Here is a 21536-nt window from a genome sequence, read left to right as displayed (position 1 = left end):
GCTAGGATGTGGGAGGTCTACCTGAGGGGTGACAGAAAAAGAAGAGGCTCCTTTCCCCCACCATGTCTTCTCCCCTTTCTCATAAAGAAAGTTCAGAGATTAAAATAGCTGCCCCTTCCCCTGCATCCGGTAACCATGGCAACACAAGTCCAAAGGGACAGGGCACTCCCCTATCAGACACTACCACTCTGCAGTAGCAGCCTCTGCCGGTGTGCCCCTCTGTTTCTTTGGGCTTATGCAACCCCTGCATGGGCTCCCAGCCAGGCTTTGGTGGGGGGACCTAAGCCTCCTACTCCTTCACCTCCCCCAGTCTCCTCTGCCTCCAGTCAGACTCGAAGAAGGTGTCATGTGCCAGAAAGACCAGCAGAGGGAGCAGACAGCCTTGAAGAGCAGAAAGAGAGAGTGCGGCGTAGAGGTGCAGAGGTGGTCCCAGTCTCCAGTCTCGAGATGAAGGAAAGTAGGAGTTCTCCGGGAGCAGTGCTTCAGTCTCAGGGTTCCTTAGCAACTTTGTGAACACAGGCCCTGCGCTGCACCCAGAGCCTCAGCCGCTGCTCCTCCCTTTTATGCTCCATGGACCTCTCACCTTCCGCCCAGGGCTCCCAACCCAACTCTGTCCCAATCCTGTTTCCACCCCAAATCTGTCCCAACCCCTTCATGTTCTATCCAAAGGGTGAGGCCGGCAGAAAAACTACAGGATAGTCACGGAATGCTCAGTTAGCACCAACTAAAGTCGACGACCCTACTTCCAATATTATTTTTCTCGGGTGAGTTTTTTCGTCACCCCTCAGCCCCCCAATATATTTCTCAATTTGTTTTTTCTGGCTCTGATTCAGGGCCTCTTCGTAGGCAGCCGATCCAGGGATCCACGCCGGGATTTACTGCCCACTACTAGCAGCATGTTCAGCGGGGGGGGGGAGGGGGGGGGTTAGGCAGTATAGGGTGCCTCAAGGGAGGGGGAGGATCCTGGGGGTCCTGGGGGTGCAATAAGCCCGGCACCCCCTCTCTTGCTTCCAGCTACCCCGCCTCATCCTCCAGAACGGCAAGAGGGAGGGAAATAGGAGGGAGGTGAGGGGCGAGCGGGAAGAGCGGCGGCGCGCCAGCGGCTAGAGAAAAAGTTTTTGCAAAAGGGAAAAAAAAGTTTGCGCTTCTCGCGGGTGGTCCCGGCTCGCGGCCCGGCGGGCTGGGCCGGCTGGAGGGCTGGGGGCCAGGTTGGGGGGTGGGGGTGGCCCCGAGGCTGCGCTGCTGTAGCCCTGTCCGCCCCCCCCTCCCCACCGCACACCCCCCAGCCCAGACTCCAGCCCTGGACCGCGCATCCCGAGCCCTGCGCCCAGACAGAGGTGAGAAGGGGAGCAGGAGGGGGACCACCTGGGAGCGGTGGGGGAAGGGACCTGAGGGGATGCTCTACTTGCGAGGGTCTCTGCCCAGCCAAGGCGGGAGACCTAGGGCATAGAGGCAAAATAAGAGTGGGAGAGCCTGGGATAAGATATTAGAAAGTTTGGAGAATTTTTTCAAATGTATCTCCCTTTCTCTGTATTTTTTTTCTTCTGACAGTCTGTGTGTCTCTGTCTCAGGCAACTGTGGATCTCTTTGTTTGTCTCCGCCTCTCCCACATGTTAGGAACATCTCACTTTAATGAGGTTGGGATGAAGAGGTTGGAAGGACGGTTAGCTGGAGGTCTGCGTGATAGAGAGGGGACTCCAGGTGTGATTGTGAGCGCAGGGCAGGAAGACATCAGTGTTTCTGAAAGGAGGGAACAGCTACGGAGAGCCTCCTAGATAGGGTGTGTGAGGTGACAAAGCCACTGGGGGGCGGCTGGGCTTAAAGATCTGACCTGTCTTGTGACAGATGTGCTTGCTGGTGCATGTATTTTGGGGAAAAAGAATTGTCTTCTGGAGTAGGAAGGGGGCTGGTGGAGTCAGCCTCTAGTTTAGGCCCTAGGAAGACTCCCCAAGGAATTTGGACTCCTGGGTCCCAATGGCTGTGGGCAGGGTGCTAAGGAGGAGCTGAGGAGACCTTGTCTTGACCCTCTGACCTCAGGACCACCAGGGCGGCTGGGGCCAGCCACAGGGAGACCCCTACTGGGATGGGGCGGGACCACTGGCCACTGCCTGCCTGTGCATCACCGTTGGCCCCCCTCCCGAACGGGAGCTGGGGACCGAGGCCCCTCCTCTGGCTCAGACCACCCTGCCTGCCCTTGCTCCCCGCTCTGAAGCCTCTTTCAGGCCCCATGACCCCGAAACAATCCGTCCTGGGCAGCTAGCTTTGGGGACAGGATTAGGGAAAGGGGATCCCATAGACACTGGGGACTGAAGGTTTTAGGGCGCTGGAGAACTGGGGTCTTCGTAGGATAGGTCTTTACGGTCCAGTAGAGGGAGAAGGCAGCGCAGTTTCCCGGGGGGGAGTTGTAAGGGCCGGAATAAGGGTGGGTTTTCCTTGGGGGGCGGGGTCCAGAGACACCCCCCCATTATCTCCCAGGCATCCCCTGCCAGGCGGCACAGACCCCGCCCTTGACGTCACTAGGGGGTTCCCGGGGGTCTGGAGGAGTTAACCCTTGGGAAGCCAGCTGGGATACCCGGGAACCTAAGGTGTCCTGGCCCCTCCCCCTCCCCAGACACACCTTATTTTATTTACCCTAGTCACTTTCTCTCCCTGTAGTTTCTGGGTTCTTCTTTTTCACCCCACCAAGGGGACTCCCACTCTCCAACAGTGCCCCCCCCCCCCACGGGCGCCAATGCCAGCTCTCTGGATGCACTGAGGGGAGGAGGGAAGAATGTGTCCCGCCTCTCAGTCCACCCTCCCTCCACTCCGCTGCGGCTCGCTCGACTGGGCTCCCGGGGCGGGCGGGGGAAGCGGAGCCGTCTGCAGCCAGAGCCTGCGGCGGCGACTTGGGTGGGCCGAGGAGGCACGGGGGCGGGGAAGGCGGGACCGGGAGAAGGGGGGCGGGGCCGACTCCTGGGAGTTGGGGAGCGGGGGTGCGAGGGGGGATTCTGGAAAATTGGGAGACATAGAGGATGATTCAGGGCTCCAGCAAGGGAACCCTGGAGCTCCCTGCCCCATCCTGCGCTCTCATCCACACCCCAGAAAAACTTAATTTTCTGAAGCTGGAAAAGTTGGCGAAATCTTCCTTTCACTAATGTGAAGGGGAGACGTGGGTGGGCTGTGGCACGCGTGGGTGAGGAGGGATGTCGCCCAATTTCCATCTCGGCCTCCCCTATGGCTGGGCACTGGGGCAGGAAGATGACTGAGTAGGCATGTTTGGGGGAGTCTCTTTAGTTTTGGGGGGTCGTTTGCTAGCCCCCGCCTCCTTCCCCTGGGTGAGTCATAGAGGAAAGAGGCGGGAGAAGTGTCCCCCCATCCAGCTGCCAGCCAGCTGTGCCCCCCCCCAAAGTAGTGCCAAGGTCGAGTTGGGAGGTCTTGGTTGCAGGATCCGGATCTCCGCTGGTAAAGGAGGAGTTAGGAAGAGTACAGCCCAGGCTGCGGGGCTCGGGCTGGGTCATGGGGTCCGGGTTCCGCTCCCCATCTTACCCCCGCCCTCACCCTAAATCCCAGCATCCTGGGATCACCCACCGCGCCGGCCGGCCCGCTCCCTGTCGCTCTCCACCCTACCCCGCCCCACCCCACCCTCAGTCCCGGGAGACAGGAAAACCCGGGGTGGAGTAAAAACTGGAGTTTGAGGAGAAAAGCGGACAGCGGCACCCTCTTCTCCCTCACTACTCCTCTCTAATGGATGACGTGTGTGTGTGTGTGTGTGTGTGTGTGTATTTTCCCAAAGTTTTCCCTCACAGCCCCTTTCCTGTTCCCCCAAAAGAGACCAAGAGTTAGGCGGGCGCCCAGATTCAAACCACCCCTGAATAACACCAGCTTCCATCCTTTGTACCCAACAGACCCTGGAGGCTCTCCTCAGAAACTTTATCCCCTTCCACACAGTTTTCTGCCTTAGAGAGGAAAGGACAGATCATCTGGGCTCTCTCCTGGCCCCGTCAGCCTCTCTGGGCTGTGGCGAGGGCTCCCTCTGCTGGACACTGGAGAGGTTGTAGACGGGCTGTCCCTAGGCAGCGAGCAACAAATGAAGAAAGGGAGAGGGGCTCAGGCTGAGCAGCCAGCCCAGTGCCTGAGGTCAGTCACTCCTCCTCCTGAGTTCCCCCATCCCACCCCTCAAAGCTGGCCCATGGTCAGAACAAGATGAAACAGAGGGCCCATGGTATAAAATCACCTGAAGCTCACAGGCACAATTAGTCCACAACACTCCCCCTACACACAGGCGCGCGCGCGCGCGCGCGCGCGCGCGCGCACACACACACACACACCACCCAGGCAAAGCTCCCACCCAGTTCCCACAAAGATTCCCAAGACTGCCTCTGCCTCTGCCTCTATGGGACTTCTCTCCTTACCCTCCCCTGGCTGAGTGAAGCTCGTTTCCACTTGATTTCCCACGGCAGACGTCTTGGAGGTGCTCTGCCCAGGGTGCGGCATCTGAGTTAGTTATCTGACCTTCCATATTTCTCTCCTGCCTTTATAACTTGCAGATCTCCCTTCCCCTCCTGCAGTGTCCCCACACTCTCCTCTGAGACGCCATGTTCAACTCGATGACCCCACCGCCAGTCAGTAGCTATGGCGAGCCATGCTGTCTCCGGCCCCTCCCCAGTCAGGTGGCTCCCAGTATGGGGACAGAAGGTCAGTGCATACACCAATCCCCGGACCTTGATGACTGGCAGATCTCTCACCCAGTCCCAGGGATCCCTCGTCTATCGCCGGCCCCATGCCAGTTTCCCATATACGAAAAGATCTGAGGCCCCATGTCATTGGGGCTTGGAATATGGGATCAGGCCTTACCTGGGGTTTCAAGGTGAGACCTTATGTGTCCTCCATTCCCAACCCCCATTCCAGCTGTATCTCTTTTCTAGGACTGCCTGGCCTGCCCTTCTGCCACCAGGCCACCCTCATGTCCGGCCCCCACAGTTACGGGCCAGCCAGAGAGACCAGCAGCTGCACGGAGGGTGAGGCTCCGGGCAACATCTCTTTCCTTTCTGCCTCTTTGGGACTTGTCCTGAGGGAGAAAGTTGGAGGGCAGGGCATCTACTTTGGAAGAGGAAATGCTTGGAGATGGGATCAAGGAATCAGAGCATGATCAAGAGGTCACAGATGGGGTCAGCAGGGCAGAGTCTGGTGTCATTTCTTTTGGCTGAGAGTCAGGACCCATGGGCTGCATGCATGGGGGACATGCTCCTTTACCATATCTATCTCCCCTGTTTCCTGCCCCAGCCCCACTGTTTCCTCCTCCCCGGAGTGCGGTCAAATTGACCAAGAAGCGGGCTCTCTCCATCTCACCTCTGTCAGACGCCAGCCTGGACCTGCAGACAGTTATCCGCACCTCACCCAGCTCCCTCGTGGCCTTCATCAACTCACGCTGTGCATCTCCGGGGGGCTCCTATGGTCACCTCTCCATCGGCACCATGAGGTGCAGACAGCCTCGGGCTAAGAGGCCCCTAAAGGCCCTACCAAACCCCATTAAAAGCCTCAAGCCCTCCAAACCACCTGACCCTATTTGAATCCTTATCACTTCAAAGGCGTGGAAGCCCTCCTCAGTACTTCCCTGGGACTGCCTCAACCACTTCCCATACCGTCTTCCAGAAACCCTCCAAAGAGCTCAAGAACTCCTGAGGCTTTCTGAGATGATAGTCCTAAGTAACTGCCTCTCCTCCTCCTCCTCAGCCCATCTCTGGGATTCTCACCCCAGATGAATCACCAAAAAGGGACCTCGCCTTCCTTCGGGGTCCAGCCCTGTGGTCCCCATGAGCCCACCCAGGGTGGGATGATGCCACATCCTCAGTCCCGGGGACCCCTCTCAACTTGCCAGGTGAGAGTCCTCATATTGTCACCTGATTTCCCTCAGTTCAGGGTGGGTGGGTGGTAGACTTTTTAGGGGAAAGGTGAATGAAGAACAGAGGATGTAAAAGTTTTCAGTGCCAGAAAAATTAAGGGGTATGGGTGCCAGGGTTCGCTCCTTGGGGTTGAATCAGTCTCTTCCAAATGAGATCCCACCTTTCGCCCATCCCATTCACCAGTGCAGTCTAAGGAGGAAGTCTCTTCCAAACCCAGGGGTTCCAACTGCTTGGGTGGGGGCACTCAGGGCAGGAAGACCTGGCTGGGCTCTCCCTTCCTCCTGCTCACTTCTCCCTTCACCATCCTCACCTCTGCCCTTGGGGAAGCTGAAGTCTGAGCTGGATGCGCTGCTTAGCAAGCGCCCGGAGGAGCCCTTGGAAGGTGATATGTGCAGCCCCAACTCCACGGGCACGCAGGTAAGGGGGAGCGGGGAGCTTTACCCCTGCAACCTGAGCAAAACAAAAGCTGTCACCCAGGTGACACTAGGATTTTCTCTCCTACCCTAGGATCCCCTGCTGGGGATGCTGGATGGGCGGGAAGACCTGGAGAGAGAGGAGAAGCCTGAGCACGATTCTGTGTATGAGACTGACTGCCGCTGGGATGGCTGCAGTCAGGAATTCGACTCCCAGGAGCAGCTGGTGCATGTGAGCCGCAGAGGGTAACAGGAGTGCTGGCTGGAGCCTGTAGGACATTCTGGGTGGGACATGGTGGAATCAGGCTAAGGGCAGGAGGTCAGAGGTTGGGTGCCCAGTGGGTAGACAGAAATTCAGGAGGTGTAGCTTTGTTTTAGAAACTTGGAAGAACGGAGCTGTAGGCTATGATGTTCTTCCTGCCTCTTCTTCCCCCATGATGGGAAGCCATGGAGGGATATGGTGGAGTGGGGAGGTCTAGGGCAGGTCTGTCGTGGATCTCAGGGACATAGGGAACCGCAGAGAACCTCTGCATCTTCTCCCTCAGCACATCAACAGCGAGCACATCCACGGAGAGCGGAAGGAGTTTGTGTGCCATTGGGGGGGCTGCTCCAGGGAGCTGAGGCCCTTCAAAGCCCAGTACATGCTGGTGGTGCACATGCGCAGACACACAGGCGAGAAGCCACATAAGTGCACGGTGAGGCACCCCCTCCCCAAGCTCAGGGTTCCTTTCTAAATCGGAGCCCCTACCAAGGCAGGGCCCAATCTGACTTTTGCCTTTATAGGTCCCTTCCTCCATAAACAAATATTCAAAAGCTGTATTTTATGACTAGGTTGGTATGAAGATGAACATATTGATATTATATATTAGAACACTTTCTTGGACCTAAAAGCTAATTTTCCCCCTTGTTTTTAAAAGAAATTAAAACATTTTTGTGGGCCCCTAGAAGTACAGTGGGCCCTAGGCACCGGGTCTGGAACTCTGCCTGATGGGGAAGCCCTGCACTGAGGACACACGCTCCCCTGATGACCCCTCCTAAGACAGTCTGGGCTCCCCATGCAGGAGACGTGCCCTGGTTTGACCAGGGGCCGCTCGCTGCCTCCGCTCCATGTCCCTGCAGGCCGAGTGCCTCCAGCTACTTCTGTTCCCCCAGCTCTTGCCTGCCCTTGTCCCTGAACTTTGGGAATTCTGAAGCCCCAGTGCTCTCCCATCCTGAGTTATATTCTCTGATATATGTCCCTTTTGAGATTCAGGGTTCCACTAATCTCCATGTCCTTCTGTCTGAGAGCGATCCTTTGACCCCCATGTCCCCTAGTTTGAGGGGTGCCGGAAGTCATACTCACGCCTGGAAAATCTGAAGACACATCTGCGGTCACACACGGGTGAGAAGCCATACATGTGTGAACATGAGGGCTGCAGTAAAGCCTTCAGCAATGCCAGTGACCGAGCCAAGCACCAGAATCGGACCCACTCCAATGAGGTGAATGCCCCACTCAAGAGACCCTCCCCACTTAAAGAAGCCACCTACTGGGGAGGTTCCCCCATAAGAAATCCCTTAGCCCAGCACCCTCTCCACAGAGGTGAGTTCCCCCTACCCCCGACCCATATAAATCACCTGAAGAAGGTCTTTCTGAAACCAAGAATTTCTACTTACCATCCCTCCTCTAACCAGCCAAAGGGCTAAACTAAAATAGACACATTCTAACTAGAAGAGACCCCTGGTCCCTTCAACCCCTGAGTTTATGAGGCCTCACAGACCTGGGTTCACCCCCTCATCTTTCCCAGGCCTGGGCTGTCAGTTTTCCTCATCTTCCCCTTGATCCTTTCATCCTTTACTCCAAGGGCCCTACTCCTTATTTCCTTGGGTGCTATGCATTCCTCCCTGACCCCCCTCGTCCTCACTTACCACCACTTTTTCCCATTTCTTCTGAATTCTCCCGCTTTGATCCTTTTGCCTGCTGTCTTCACTCTCCATTCAACAGAAGCCCTATGTGTGTAAGCTCCCTGGCTGCACCAAACGTTACACAGATCCCAGCTCGCTCCGGAAACATGTCAAGACAGTGCATGGTCCTGACGCCCACGTGACCAAGCGGCACCGAGGAGATGGCCCCCTGCCCCGGGCACCGGCTCTTTCCACAGTGGAGCCCAAGAGGGAGCGGGACGGAGGCCCCGTCAGGGAGGAGAGCAGACTGACTGTACCGGAGGGTGCCATGGTGAGGCAACCCCCTGCCTCCATACCCCCGCCTGCCCTGCTAACATCTTTCTAGTCCCCTCCCAACTGGTCCATCGCCTCCTGTGCAAATCTCTCTTCTGTGGCTGGTCCCCCAGTCTCTTATCCAAGTTTTGTTCCTTGGGCTACCTCAAATCTAGGGATTTTAGTGTAATTAATTATTTAATGGGTTCAACAAACTCATATATAGGAATTAGTATATTATTTTAGGCCTTGTGCCTGTATAATTTCACGTACTCCTCACAACAACTTCATGAGAAAGGAACTTACTCTCCCCATTTTCAGATAAGGAAACTGAGGCATAGATAAATTGTTCAAGGTCATAGAGCCCAAATTTGAGTCGTAGTCTAGGCTCTTCTCATCACCTTTTCTCCAGTTTACCCTCGTCTTTCACTTGCTCAGCCCTCTCTATACCCTTAAGCAGTCACTGGGACACAGGCTTTAGTCACTCACCAAGTTCAGGGAACTGTGGGGAAGGGGGAGGGGTGCCACCCTTAGCCCTCATCTTCCCCACAGAAGCCACAGCCAAGCCCTGGGGCCCAGTCGTCCTGCAGCAGTGACCACTCCCCAGCAGGCAGCGCAGCCAATACAGACAGTGGTGTGGAAATGACTGGAAATGCAGGGGGCAGCACTGAGGACCTGTCTAGCTTGGATGAGGGGCCTTGCATTGCTGGCACTGGTCTGTCTACTCTTCGCCGCCTTGAGAACCTTAGGCTGGATCAGCTACACCAATTCCGACCAATAGGGCCCCGGGGCCTCAAACTGCCCAGCTTGACCCACACCGGTGAGAGATGGGTGTTGGGGGTGGTTGCTAGGCTGGGATCTGGACCTTCCCTGGGGTTGGAAGGAGGACTTCACCCTTCAGGGCTGCTATACAGCTCCTTTGTACAATTAGAAAAACGTCCTCCTTCTTCAAGATGCTTTCCTTCCATCTATCAGAAAATTGTTGTGACATACAAAATCTACGATGCAAATGCTGTCCCCTATGATTGTGCAGTGTACAACCTGTAGGACTGTTCACAGCGACCCTGAATCCCTGGTGACCCAGAAGCAGAAAGGGCATGGGTGAAGGAGGAGACAAAACTGAGTGGTTGGGCTTCCCTGGTGGCACAGTGGTTGAGAGTCCGCCTGCCGATGCAGGGGACACGGGTTCGTGCCCCGGTCTGGGAAGATCCCACATGCCGCGGAGCGGCTGGGCCCGTGAGCCGTGGCCGCTGGGCCTGCGCGTCGGGAGCCTGCGCTCCGCAACGGGAGAGGCCACAGCAGTGAGAGGCCCGCGTACCAAAAAAAAAAAAACCAAACCTGAGTGGTCAGAGTTAAGGAGCCTTCCTTGGGATTCCAGGACAAGGCTATCCCTTGGGGGAGGCAGGGTGAGACTCGGAGGGCTCCCTGGCCCCCCTGCCTTTTCTACCTGTCACTTGCAGGCACTCCCGGGTCTCGCCGTCTGGGCCCCCCAGTATCTCTTGACCGCCGCAGCAGCAGCTCCAGCAGCGTCAGCTCAGCCTATACTGTCAGCCGCCGCTCCTCCCTGGCTTCCCCTTTCCCCCCTGGTTCCCCACCAGAGAATGGGGCATCCTCTCTGCCTGGCCTCACGCCTGCCCAGCACTACCTGCTCCGGGCAAGATACGCTTCAGCCAGGGGAGGTGGTACCCCACCCACTGCAGCACCCAGCCTGGATCGGATGGGGGGTCTTCCTGCACCTCCCTGGAGAAGCCGAGCCGAGTATCCAGGATACAACCCTAACGTAGGGGTCACCCGGAGGGCCAGTGACCCAGCCCGGTCTGCTGACCACCCTGCCCCAGCCAGAGTCCAGCGGTTCAAGAGCTTGGGTTGTGTCCACACACCCTCCACAGTGGCAGGAGGAGGAAGGAACTTTGATCCACAACTCCCAGCCTCTGTCTACTCACCACAGCCCCCCAGCATCACTGAGAATGTCGCCATGGATACCAGAGGGCTACGGGAGGAGCCAGAGGTTGGGACCTCCATGATGGGCAGTGGTCTGAACCCCTATATGGACTTCCCGCCTGCTGATACTCTGGGATATGGGGGACCTGAGGGGGCAGCAGCTGAGCCTTATGGAGCTAGAGGTCCAGGCTCCCTGCCTCTTGGGCCTGGTCCGCCTACCAACTACGGCCCCAACCCCTGTCCCCAGCAGGTCTCCTATCCTGAACCCACCCCAGAAACATGGGGTGAGTTCCCTTCCCACTCTGGGCTGTACCCAGGCCCCAAGCCTCCAGCTGGAGCCTACGGCCAGTGTCCTCGTCTTGAACATTATGGACAAGTGCAGGTGAAGCCGGAACAGGGGTGTCCAGTGGGTTCTGACTCCACGGGACTGGCACCCTGCCTCAATGCCCACCCCAGTGAGGGGCCTCCACGCTCACAGCCTCTTTTCTCCCACTATCCCCAGCCTCCCCCTCCCCAGTATCCCCAGTCAGGCACCTATACCCAGCCACCTCCTGATTATCTTCCTTCAGAACCCAGGCCCAACCTGGATTTTGAGTCCCCTACTCATTCTACAGGACAGCTCAAGGCGCAGCTTGTGTGTAATTATGTTCAGTCTCAACAGGAGCTGCTGTGGGAGGGAGGGGGCAGGGGAGATCCCCCCGTCCAGGACCCTCTCTACCAGAGTCCCAAGTTTCTGGGGGGTTCCCAGGTTAGCGTGAGCCCTGCCAAGGCACAGGTGGCCACATATGGACCTGGCTTTGCACCTAACTTGCCCAATCACAAGTCAGGCTCCTATCCTACTCCTTCACCATGCCATGAAAATTTTGCAGTAGGGGCAAACAAGGCTTCCCATAGGGCAGCAGCACCACCCCGACTTCTGCCCCCACTACCCACTTGCTATGGGCCCCTCAAGGCAGGGGGCACCAACCCCAGTTGTGGCCATCCTGAGGTGGGCAGGCTGGGAGGGGGCCCAGCCTTGTACCCTCCTCCTGAAGGGCAGGTGTGTAACCCTCTGGACTCTCTCGATCTCGACAACACTCAGCTGGACTTTGTGGCTATTCTGGATGAGCCCCAGGGGCTGAGTCCTCCCCCCTCCCATGATCAGAGGGACAGCTCCGAACATACCCCACCTCCTTCTGGGGCCCTCAACATGGCTGTGGGCAACATGAGTGTCCTACTGGGATCCCTGCCTGGGGAGACACAGTTCCTCAACTCTAGTGCTTAAGGAGTGGGGAATCACAGATCCACATTTCCTAAGGGGTTTCCATCCCCACAAAGAAGTCAGGAGGAGGAGCCATAGCGCCCTGGAATACCCCAGGGATGGGAGGTATGGGCTGGGGCTGTACACAGTCTAACTATATTTGGGGAGGAATTTGATAATGACACTGTTTCCTGATAATAAAGGAACTGCATCAGAAAGAGCCCTGCTTTATATGTTATTATCTTGGGGGAGGGGTGATGACAGGGGAACTAGAGAAGCAGGGGTTAATCCATCCACTTCCCTCTTTAGAGAAGCTTCCTCACCCTTTCCCAACCCCTCAGGTCAGACTCACAAAGATGGAGACAGTCATCTGGTAGACACAGGATTTAAAGGGATATCCTCAAAGCAGAACAACCCCCACCAAAGGCTATCCAACAGAAATTACCGGAAACACATTTTCTCTTCTTCCTTGCCCCAGTCAGCGGAAGAGGCTGGTGAAGTCGGTGAGCATCAGCTGGACGAGCTGCCCAGGGTAGAGGGCATGGGCCGCTGGGTCAGATGTCTCCTGTTCCGGTCGAAATAGGGTTGGTCCAAACACAATTCCCAGGTTGTGGGAGGTCATGCGGTTCTTGTCTGAGTGTGCTATCACCCTGTGAGCAAAGGCCAGGAGACAGGGCCATAGGGCAGCAGCTTTGCCGCTGCAAATAAATCTAACCTTTCAGAGGTTTGAGGAAGAGTTCACTTTGGGATCCCTCCGTGCGGTGGCTGAAGAAAATCAAGGAGAGAGCCTCCAGGGGGATGGAGATGAAACCAATGGAGAAGCCTTCAGGATACAACTTGAAGATACAACCTAGGATACACCCACCTCTTCCCAACTTCAGAGACTGCCCCTAGAGTCCTCTCTGCTCACAATTTGGGAGGTTTTAATTCAAATGGCTATGCTCTCTCAGAGGTCACTGCCCAGGCCCAACTCCACCAAATAAGTCATCCTTACTGTCCCAGTGAAAGACAAAGAAGCAGAGGGAAGGGAGAGGGTGAGATTTTCCTTATTTCTCTCGCAGCATCCCTGGGTTTGTCTTGGTCCCCAGTTCTCCATTTGTTGCTGACTGAGCAAAAAGGCTTTGACTCTGGTAATATGTGCTCTGCACAGAGGTTGCTTATTTCCTCCATCACCCACTAAACTTAGGTGTTTCCCTACCTTCACCCCATCTGAACACAGAGTCCCAGCTGCAGGCCCCATCCCACCCCCTCCCAACATGAACAAAGATGTTCAGTCTTCCTGACCTGCATAAATGCTCCAGGAGGTACTGTAGAGTGTCATGGTTGGGCTTCGGCATTGAGCTTATTAATTCTTGTATTTGAGAGAGGCGCTGTTCTGATTCAGAGAGTGCTAGAGAGAGTGATGGGAAGGGCATGGGAGTGAGGTTAGGGAAGGTGCTAGGGCGGGGTGGGTAAACTCACTACTCTTTCCCATGCTCGGTGAAGACATCATTAATCTATCACAGCTTTCTTTTTTGCTGAGCCCAACTGCAACCTTAGAATTCTTTTAAACTCAGCCCTCTAAACACTCACCAAAAAAACAACTGGAGTTGGCACATTAGTTGAAAGTTATTTTCCATCTCTGTGCTCAGGATGGGACATAAGAGTATAAAGGAACCTCTACTCTATTCTTTATCACTCATGCTCCCCCCCTTCCCCTCCACCCCATATCAAGAGTATTGCCCAAAGCTCCCATCCTTTACCAAGGGCAGCACGGAAATGGGGCAGCAGCAGTGGGGGCACCAGAGGCTGGGGTAGCTCCCTGAGAAAAAGCTTCAGGGCTCCAGTGATCACATGAATGTCATCCCACTCAGCACTGTCCAAATCTAATCGGCCTTCTGGAAGGAGAAGGAGGTACAGAGGGGCTCAGAAATGGTCAGAGGGACCCAGAAACTGAGAGATCAGGAGTTTGGGAAAAGATTCAGTTAAGGCAGACCTCAGGAATGCCTAAGGGGTCCACAGTGGGGCAAGACGGCAGAGATCAGGATGGGGACAACCCCCCAGAAGCAGGACACGGGGGAATCCATGGGGAGCAGGGATGATGTGGGTGACTTTTAAAGGTCTGAGGGGCCCTTCATGTAAGTACCTTGTCCTGGCTGTTCTGGGAACACATATCTCCCATCGGAGGTGATCGCCCGCTCTGCAACATGTATAAGAAGAGATCAAGCATTAAGACATGTAGCTCCAGACAGAAGACGTCCCTGTTCTGCCAGCTCCCTCAGTCAGAACCACCTGTGATTCTGATACATGAAGTTCTTAGTACCACACCTGCCCACAGCCACCTCACCTCTGTCCACCAAGAAGCGAAGTTTCTGGACCACTGCCAAGTTCCCGCTCACCCGGTAAATGCCATCCACATTTAGACCTAGAAGATAAGGCAGGGAGCAGATAAGGATTCTTGCTCTAAAGTGTGTGCTGGTGAGGGATCTGAGGGTAGAGTGCAAAAGGGCAGAAGGAAGACGAGGATGGGGGAGGTGGGGAGTTCTGGGCCTTGGCCTGTTAGAAGGGGAGATTCTGGGGTCTCTGGGAAAGTGACCTCTCTTATCCACAGCAGCAACGCAGAGCCGCACAAAGCTGGGCACGGTGTCCCCTTCCCGCTGGCACAGTGATTCCAACTGGCAGCCAAACACCTGGTCTGGGGAGGCACAGAGTGAGGTGGGGAGCCAGTGACAGCGTCACCCATGAAAGCTCTTTCTAGCACGGGTCTTCACCCCAAAGTCGGGCTGGCTCTCCTGCCTGCCTGTTCCAGGTCTGGGCAAGGAGGTATACCCCCTCCCCCCAACAATCAGTAGCAGGGGGGAAAAGCAGTGGTCTCAGAAAACTGCTGATCTAGTTCTGGGAAGCTCTACTCTGAGCCTCGCTGAAGTTTTCTCATCCATGAAATGGGCTGATGCTGAGATCCGGAATGTAAATAAAAGTGCTTGCAAAAACACTAAAGCAGGCACGAAGAAGGGCGCTAGGTGGCCCAGCCCATCTCACCTCGGAGCAGACCCCGCTCCTGCAGGGTTTGCAAGGGTGGTCTCTTTGCGATAAGCCGCTTTAGTTTGTTTCGTACTCGGTTCTGCTCAGCTCCTTCCGGACACCGACCTGCGGAAGCAAGTGGAATCTGAGCATGAGAGCAGTCGCGACTGCGGCTCTGGCTCCGAGTAGCGGGGAAAAGCCCCCAGACCCCGCCCACCAGGCCTGTCCCTTAACTGGAGCTCCGACGGCCGCTGATCCGCAGCAGTGGCTTGGACACCGGCTCGGACTCCACTTCTTCGTCCTCCCCCGCGCTCAGTTCCCCCAGCTCCGCAGGTCCCGAACCGGAGAGACGCAGCTCCAGGGGGTTCTCTCGATCCTATATCCGCACAGCAAGATGGGCCGAATCAGAGGTTGGAAGAGAGCTAGGAGAGAAATCTGCACCCCCTTTGCCGGCTGCTGGGGTCCCACACATCCCAGGCCCACCCCAGGGCTCTACCTACCACCTTGTCCCTCACCACCCCACATCCTACAGTTCCTTCTCCTTCTGCCCGCCCGAGCCGCTCCCGGGTCACTGTCCTGCCACCTCCCACCCATCTCACCAGGCGCTCGATGACCGCCCGCAGTGCGCGGTGCCAGGCGCGTAGCTCGGCCTCGTGGTCTGACTGCAGCAGGAACTCATGGCCGGGGACCGTGCGGATCTGAGGGGCCCGCGGGGAAAGGGCTTGAGTCAGCGGGAAGGAGCCTAAAGAGCAGGGAGGCCCAGCGGGAGACCCGTGAGGGAAACTGGGGGCGCACCCTCGGGCCGGGCGGGGCTTCGGGGATGAGCGGGAGAGAGCGCTCACGTGTAGAACGTTGCGGCGGCTGGACAGCTGGCGGCCGTGGGCCAGGGCGGCCCCGCGCAGGTCCACGCTGCTTTCGGGTCGGCTACCCGCTGGTCCCTGGCAATCCGGGGAGAAACTGAGGCCACGGCGCTGTTCCCCTCACGGCCTCCCTCTCACCCGGTGGACTGCGAGGACACGGGAGGCTGCGCTCCTTCCTCTCGACATGCCCTCCCCGCCTCCCCTCCCCTCTCCCCTCCCCCTCCCCCCCCCCCCCGGTAGGCCTGAGGCCGGTAGTAGTTGTGCCGGAACCCCTCGTGCCCCCCGCTGCTCCCCTCCCTCACACTCACCCAGACGGTGCAGGGGGCGGTCAGCGGTGGCTCTCGGTAGAACACCAGGCTGTTACCCGCGAGTACTACCCAAGATGGGCCCCAGTTCTTCCTGCAGGGGCGGCGGGGGCAGTGATAATAGTGCAGAGGTCATTTACATTGGCGTCGGGGAGGGCCCAACACTTGGCGCTACCCGCGGAATCCGACAGTCCCCGCCCCTGCTGTGTTCCCAGTTCTCACCGGAGCTTGCGGCCGCCCTGGGCGATCTTGGTCATGTTGAGCATGCCCGACCTTTCCACCTCCTGGCAAGAGGAAAGCGAGGTATCAATAAGCCACCCAGCGCCCCCCACAGTCACCATGGCTTTCCCCAGGGGATCTCCCAGGAGTGAGGTCCTTTAAAGTTGAGTGGGCGGTGTTCGGTAAGAGAGGATACCCAGAGAACGCTCAGAAAGAGGAAGACCTTTCTGAAGGAGCAAGAACTGGGGGCTGGGCAGGGAGGATCTTGGCGTCACAAGGAAACGGGAGACTTACATGGGGGTCGTCCAGGACCTGCGGCAGGGGCCGAGGGGACTGCAGAGCTGAAGGCTGGTCTGAGGGGTCGAGCTGGGAGGCGCGTCTGCAGAGGGAGGGTGAACCCTGGGGGAGGGGGTTGGAGAAACAGGTGGAGGAAACTTTAACTTCGGAGTCCCAGGCTGTAGGGGGAAGAGGGGTGCGGATGTGGGTGTGTGAGTCAGGGGGTGTGGTGGGGTACTGAAGAAGAATGTCTTTCATAAAAGAGAAAGTCTAAAACGATGGCTTTTCCTGCATGTGATCAGGAGGAGGGAGGGATCTCACCTGGGAGTCGAAAAGTCCTGGCGTCCCTGTGGCAGATTCTGAGTCCTTTGCCTGAGGTTGCGGGACACCGTTGTCCCTATTCATGGTCTGTGGCCCGTCCATGGAGCCAGGGTTCTGGGGAGAGGGAAAGGAAAAACTCCATCCAGATGCCACCTCAATCGGCTCTCAACACCCTTCATAACAATTTTTTGATTTGTCTGATCTCCTGAGAGTCCCAGTGAGAAAACATACTACTTTGGGGGTCAGTAGGGGAAAGGAGGAGATTGAAGGGACAAGGGACAAGCAGGAGGGAAGGTCTCACCATCTCTCGGGTGCGAGTGTGGCGTGGAGGCTTCCAGGATTTGCAGCCAGTCAGCGAATTTATGTAGAAGCAGCGTCCAGAGTTGGGGTCCAAGTGCTGCTCCCAGGCGTCCAGCCTCTGCAGCGGGGGACATGCAGGGCTTGTGGGTGGGGACCGGGGACAGCGGCGAAGGTCCACCAGGTTGCAGTACACAGGGGGCTCTGACATGAAGGTCTGGGGTCTTGCCTGCAAGGAAAGGGGGAAGAAAGAAGTAGTTATTCTCCCTGTGCCCCTCCCCGATCTTCTCTCTCCTAACCATCTCCTCCTCTCTCCCCCACCATTTTCTCACCACCACCTCCTGGCTGGGGTGACCCAGGTACTGAGGAAGAAACCCTAGTCTCCTGCAGCTGTTTTTTTTTTTTTTTTTTTTTTGACTCCCTCCCTCACGGTCTTTGCTTTTCTCCTCACTTCCTGTTGCCAACTTCCCTCCTCCCCCACCCCACCCCCACCAGAGGACCTCAAGAAAGGGGAACAGGCTTTCCGTGTGCGTGGAGGGAGGGGTCAAGAGGAGCGTCCCACCCTCACATCCTCCAGAGTAAAAGGAGACAGAGAAGGGTCAGAGACCCCTGCTAGCGGAGTGTGAGAGAGGAGGGGCTATTTTTCACCCACTAGTAAGTAAGAGAGAGGGGAGGGGCTGAATCTTCAGGAAGATCAAGGGAGTTCCATCTCTAGAGGAAACTTGCTGGTGACCTGAGCTAGCAAGACAGGACACAGCAAAAAACCCTGCCCTGGGCCAGGAGTCAAGAGGCTGAGAGAGAAAAGCAAAGCTAAGCTGGCCTTTCAGTCCCTCTATCATTTTCCAGGTTCCACGTACCCTCAGGATCTTTGCTACTTGCTGTCCCTCAGCGAGAATTCCTTCTCATCTCATTTGTTTCAGGGCTGTCTCTCCTTATTCAGATTCAACTAAATGTCATGTCCTCAGAGATGCATTCCTAGACCACTTCATTCATCCTCCACCACATTTAGCTTCTTGGTAGCGCTTATTAGTACCAAGGGCTGTCTTATTTATGTGTTCATCACCCCCATGGGAATCCCTTGAGGGCAGAGATTCTGTCTGTCCTGTTTGCTAATGTGCCTAGAACTAAGCCCAGCAGTAAATGTCTGTTGACTGACTGCTCAGAAGAAGCACTGTGACTCACCATGTTTGCATCGACGTCTGTCAGCAAGTCTTCCTGGGAAAGGGATCTTCTACTTGGTCCTTCCTGGAAGGGCTTCAGGAGGCTTGGCCTCAAGTTGCTAACACTGATACTTCTACACAATTTAGGGGGAAGAGGAGGAGGCTGCTCAGATGTAGCCTGGGCTCTGCCTGGGGTTTCCTGATACAGGTGCATCTCCTCCAGGGAGCCAGGAAATAACTTTGGCCCTGGAAACAGAAAAATGGGAAGAGTTGGGGGCAGGGTCCCCCCATGGGTCTTGGCTGGGTCCCTGATCTTGGGGGCTCACAGGGAAGACAAGAGCAGGTAGAAAATTACATGAGATCTAGAAGGCTTGAGACTAGGAAGGAGAGGCGATAGGGACACCATGGTGGGGATGAAGGGTAGGACTAGAGGATTAGCAAAAGCTTCGGGGAAGGGGATCTTCCCAATAATTCCCAGAAGCCAGGGAGGTAGGAAGGTGATGGGGGAGGACTTACTCACCAGGAGTCCAGAGGGATTGGCTGGGGGTGATGGCTGTTGGGCTCTGGGAAGGGTTGAATTCCTCTGTCATGTAGGCAGCTGGGATGAAGATGGGGCGAGAGGTGGAGGGTGTTCCCAGGCGCCTTACCAACCACCAGTCTGAGTTGGTCTTTTGAAGCAGTAGGAACCTGTCCCCTTCAGCCAGAGACACCTGCCGGCCATCTGCCCCAGTGTAAGTGAAGGCATACAGGGCACAGAGCTGGGATCCCCGAGAAGGGCTCCGGGGCCCCAGCCCTAGGTTTCCCTGGGTACTTGGCCACCACCGGCTCGATAGCACTGTCGTCGGTACTGTCACCCATGGGAAAAAGGGGTGAGGGAGATCCAGAAAAGGACAGGAGTGGCTTCTTGCAGGCAGAGAGACATGGTTCTAAGAGCAGTGTGGGGTAGAAGGGAAGAATAGAGAGCCTGGGGTAAGAGGAGAGGGTAAGGCAGGGGGCCTGAGTGGGGGTCAGTAACAGGTTTTGGGGGCTGAGAAGTCCTGGCTGATGTGACTAATGAGGAAGTATGTAAGTAAGGTGAGAGAGGATGTGGTCAGCAGGGCTTCGAGACCAGCAAGGCAGGAAATCAGAGGAGGGGGTCTTGCTGGGTGATTTTCCTCCAAGTACCTTCTGGGGCCAATCAGAAGATCCAGGGACAAGAGGAGCTGGTCCTGGGTGGTGGTGGGACTCTTGAGCTGGACACAAGAAGATGAGGAGAAAGAATCAGGTCTGAGACAGAACACAGGCAAAGAGACAGGAGTTAATGAATGACAAAGATACAAAAATGTGTGACCCTTTATTAAATTTACACAAGCACCAATGTTTCTATTGCCAATCACCTCAGACCTAAAACTGCGTGCTTCCTGTGCAGATTCAAAAAAACATAGACAGAGAAACAGAGCCAGAGAAATACTAAGACCAAATTGGAGAGAAAGAGAAAGTGGCTGGGAGAAACACAGAGGGGTTCAGAGTTTGAGGAAGAGGTGAAAATACCATCCTCTCAATTTAGGATGTGTTTTGGGGAGTTGAGCAGCCTTGATATGATCCTCTGTACATAAGCCTCTTGGGTGGGACCATTTAGTGTGTGGGTTCATTCATTCATGTTCTTAACAAGGATTGGCTGAGCACCTCCTGCGTGAAAAGAACAGTGTCAGCTACTGGAGATAAGAGAAGGGAAGGAGATAGACATAGCCTTTGCCTTCTTAAAGCTTAATGACAGACCTTAACTGATGACATAATAAATTTATTAATTACAATTGAATCAGGGACTATGGACAAGTAGTACAGGATGCTTTGACAGCTTATGGGGGTGAATGGGGGACTAATGTTAGCTTCTCCCTGGTGGAAGGTGGGAACTGACCTCCGCTGTCCGGTTGCCAGAGCTTTAAACCCCACACCTGTGCTTCCTCCTTACCTGACCACGCCTCTCTTCCCCTTCTCTCAGTCTCTCCACTGCAAGATGTGAGGATTTCTGTCTGGCTTTGGAGATGTGGGGTAGGGAGTGCCCCATCCCCTTGGTGACATCAGAGAGCCAGCTCTCCTCCCCTGACACGTGATTTGAGGCCCGGGCTGCCAGTATTGGGATTCTGTCTCAGTGATGTCTTCCTTAGTTTGCTCTGTTTTCAACTTGTGGAGAACCTTACCTCTCAACTCTCCCTTTCCACTTCCAAAATAGTGACCAACTTTATTCATTTATCCATTCATCTGGTGTTTGTTAAGTGCTCAAATCTCATCCTCTTCTGCCTTCCCTGCCATCTCTCCTGCACTTTATGCTTTTCCTCTTTATTGGCTCCTTACCATTAGCTTTTAAACATATCCAAGTCTCTCCCATCTTTAGACAAACTTCCTTTTACTGTACTCTCCAGTTGCCACCCTATCTCTGTCTTCCTTCTTACAAACCTCTTGAGAAGGTTGCCTACACACGGGGGTCTCCATTTCCTCTCCCCTCACTCCCTCACCTTTGCAAGCTCACTCCTCATAGGGTCACCCCTAACTTTGCAGGGACACTCTGCAGTCCTTATGTTCCTTGACATCTCAGCAACAGCCAACACAGTTGACCTTTTCAGCAGTTCCTTCTCCGTTGCATAAGGAAGGACTTTGCTTGCTTCTTAAACTCCAGAAGTCTGTCTGAGATCCTGTACCCTTTGCATTCTATACACCATAGGTGATCTTATTCTCTCCCCAGCTCAAATGACCTCCATACGTTGCTGGCACCATATCTATGGTCCAGATCTTTCTCTGGAGCTCCAGTCTAATCCATTGTCCACTGAAAAACTCCACTTGGGTTTTTCACAGGCACTACAAACATAGTATGTTCTGAACTGAACTTGTCAGCTTCCCCCCCAAATCTGTTTCTCTTCTAGTACAAGCATTAAGTTAAATATACTTATTTATTTAAATAAATAAATTTATTTATTCATTTTTGGCTGCATTGGGTCTTCGTTGCAGTGCACAGGCTTCTCACTGCAGTGGCTTCTCTTTGTTGTGGAGCAGGGGCTCTAGGCACGCAGGCTTCAGTAGTTGTGGCTCACAGGCTCTAGAGCACAGGCTCAGTAGTTGTGGCATACGGGCTTAGTTGCTCCGCAGCATGTGGGATCTTCCCGGACCAGGGCTCGGACCCGTGTCCCCTGCATCGGCAGGTAGATTCTTAACCACTGCACCACCAGGGAAGTCCCTATTTATTTATTTTCTTTTTTGGCTGCACCATGCTGCTTGAGGGATCTCAGTTCCCCAACCAGGGATTGAACCCGAGCCATGGCAGTGAAAGCCCGGAATACTAAAACCTAGGCCACCAGGGAACTCCCAAGTTAAATTTAAATTTATAAATATTTATTGAATGCTTACTACCATACGTGCCAGGGCAAGGACCGTGTGCTAGGCATTGTCAATTAA

At 55.5% G+C, this 21536-nt stretch overlaps 2 protein-coding genes across 8 annotated transcripts in view; one reads left to right on the top strand and one right to left on the bottom strand.

Moving 5' to 3' along the window:
• The first annotated feature begins 957 nt into the window (after positions 1–957).
• Positions 958–11847, top strand: GLI1 (GLI family zinc finger 1). 5 transcript variants are annotated; one of them, XM_060112167.1, is made up of 13 exons: positions 958–1337; positions 3885–4116; positions 4548–4674; positions 4905–4997; positions 5263–5458; positions 5713–5857; positions 6210–6299; positions 6390–6527; positions 6841–6990; positions 7610–7774; positions 8277–8507; positions 9041–9308; positions 9949–11847. In XM_060112167.1, the coding sequence occupies exons 3-13, from the start codon at positions 4575–4577 to the stop codon at positions 11691–11693; spliced, it is 3321 nt and encodes a 1106-aa protein (XP_059968150.1). In that variant the 5' UTR covers positions 958–1337; positions 3885–4116; positions 4548–4574; the 3' UTR covers positions 11694–11847. The 5 variants fall into 5 exon arrangements, with proteins under 5 accessions (XP_059968150.1, XP_059968152.1, XP_059968151.1 ...); XM_060112169.1 differs by having other exon boundaries at positions 4527–4674; XM_060112168.1 differs by lacking the exon at positions 3885–4116.
• A 223-nt stretch (positions 11848–12070) lies between these two features.
• The window catches only part of ARHGAP9 (Rho GTPase activating protein 9), an 11864-nt gene continuing 2398 nt past the window's right edge, over positions 12071–21536 (bottom strand). For 2 of the 3 annotated variants that reach the window (XM_060113919.1, XM_060113918.1), the window contains exons 2-19: positions 19272–19339; positions 18628–18705; positions 18130–18353; positions 16952–17176; positions 16651–16764; positions 16348–16452; positions 16057–16118; positions 15838–15928; positions 15512–15607; positions 15269–15367; positions 14904–15045; positions 14688–14795; positions 14245–14343; positions 13996–14073; positions 13795–13848; positions 13412–13546; positions 12954–13059; positions 12071–12319 (exon numbers count right to left, since the gene is read on the bottom strand). In XM_060113919.1, coding sequence (XP_059969902.1) covers positions 12148–12319; positions 12954–13059; positions 13412–13546; positions 13795–13848; positions 13996–14073; positions 14245–14343; positions 14688–14795; positions 14904–15045; positions 15269–15367; positions 15512–15607; positions 15838–15928; positions 16057–16118; positions 16348–16452; positions 16651–16764; positions 16952–17176; positions 18130–18353; positions 18628–18697 — 1980 coding nt within the window. In that variant the 5' untranslated portion in view covers positions 18698–18705; positions 19272–19339 and the 3' untranslated portion in view covers positions 12071–12147. The remainder of the gene's footprint in view (positions 12320–12953; positions 13060–13411; positions 13547–13794; positions 13849–13995; positions 14074–14244; positions 14344–14687; positions 14796–14903; positions 15046–15268; positions 15368–15511; positions 15608–15837; positions 15929–16056; positions 16119–16347; positions 16453–16650; positions 16765–16951; positions 17177–18129; positions 18354–18627; positions 18706–19271; positions 19340–21536) is intronic. The other variant, XM_060113920.1, reaches the window with a different exon arrangement.

Source organism: Mesoplodon densirostris, chromosome 11 (genome assembly GCF_025265405.1).
Source record: "Mesoplodon densirostris isolate mMesDen1 chromosome 11, mMesDen1 primary haplotype, whole genome shotgun sequence".
Lineage (NCBI taxonomy): Eukaryota > Metazoa > Chordata > Mammalia > Artiodactyla > Ziphiidae > Mesoplodon > Mesoplodon densirostris.
This window is presented reverse-complemented; position numbering and strand designations above follow the sequence as displayed.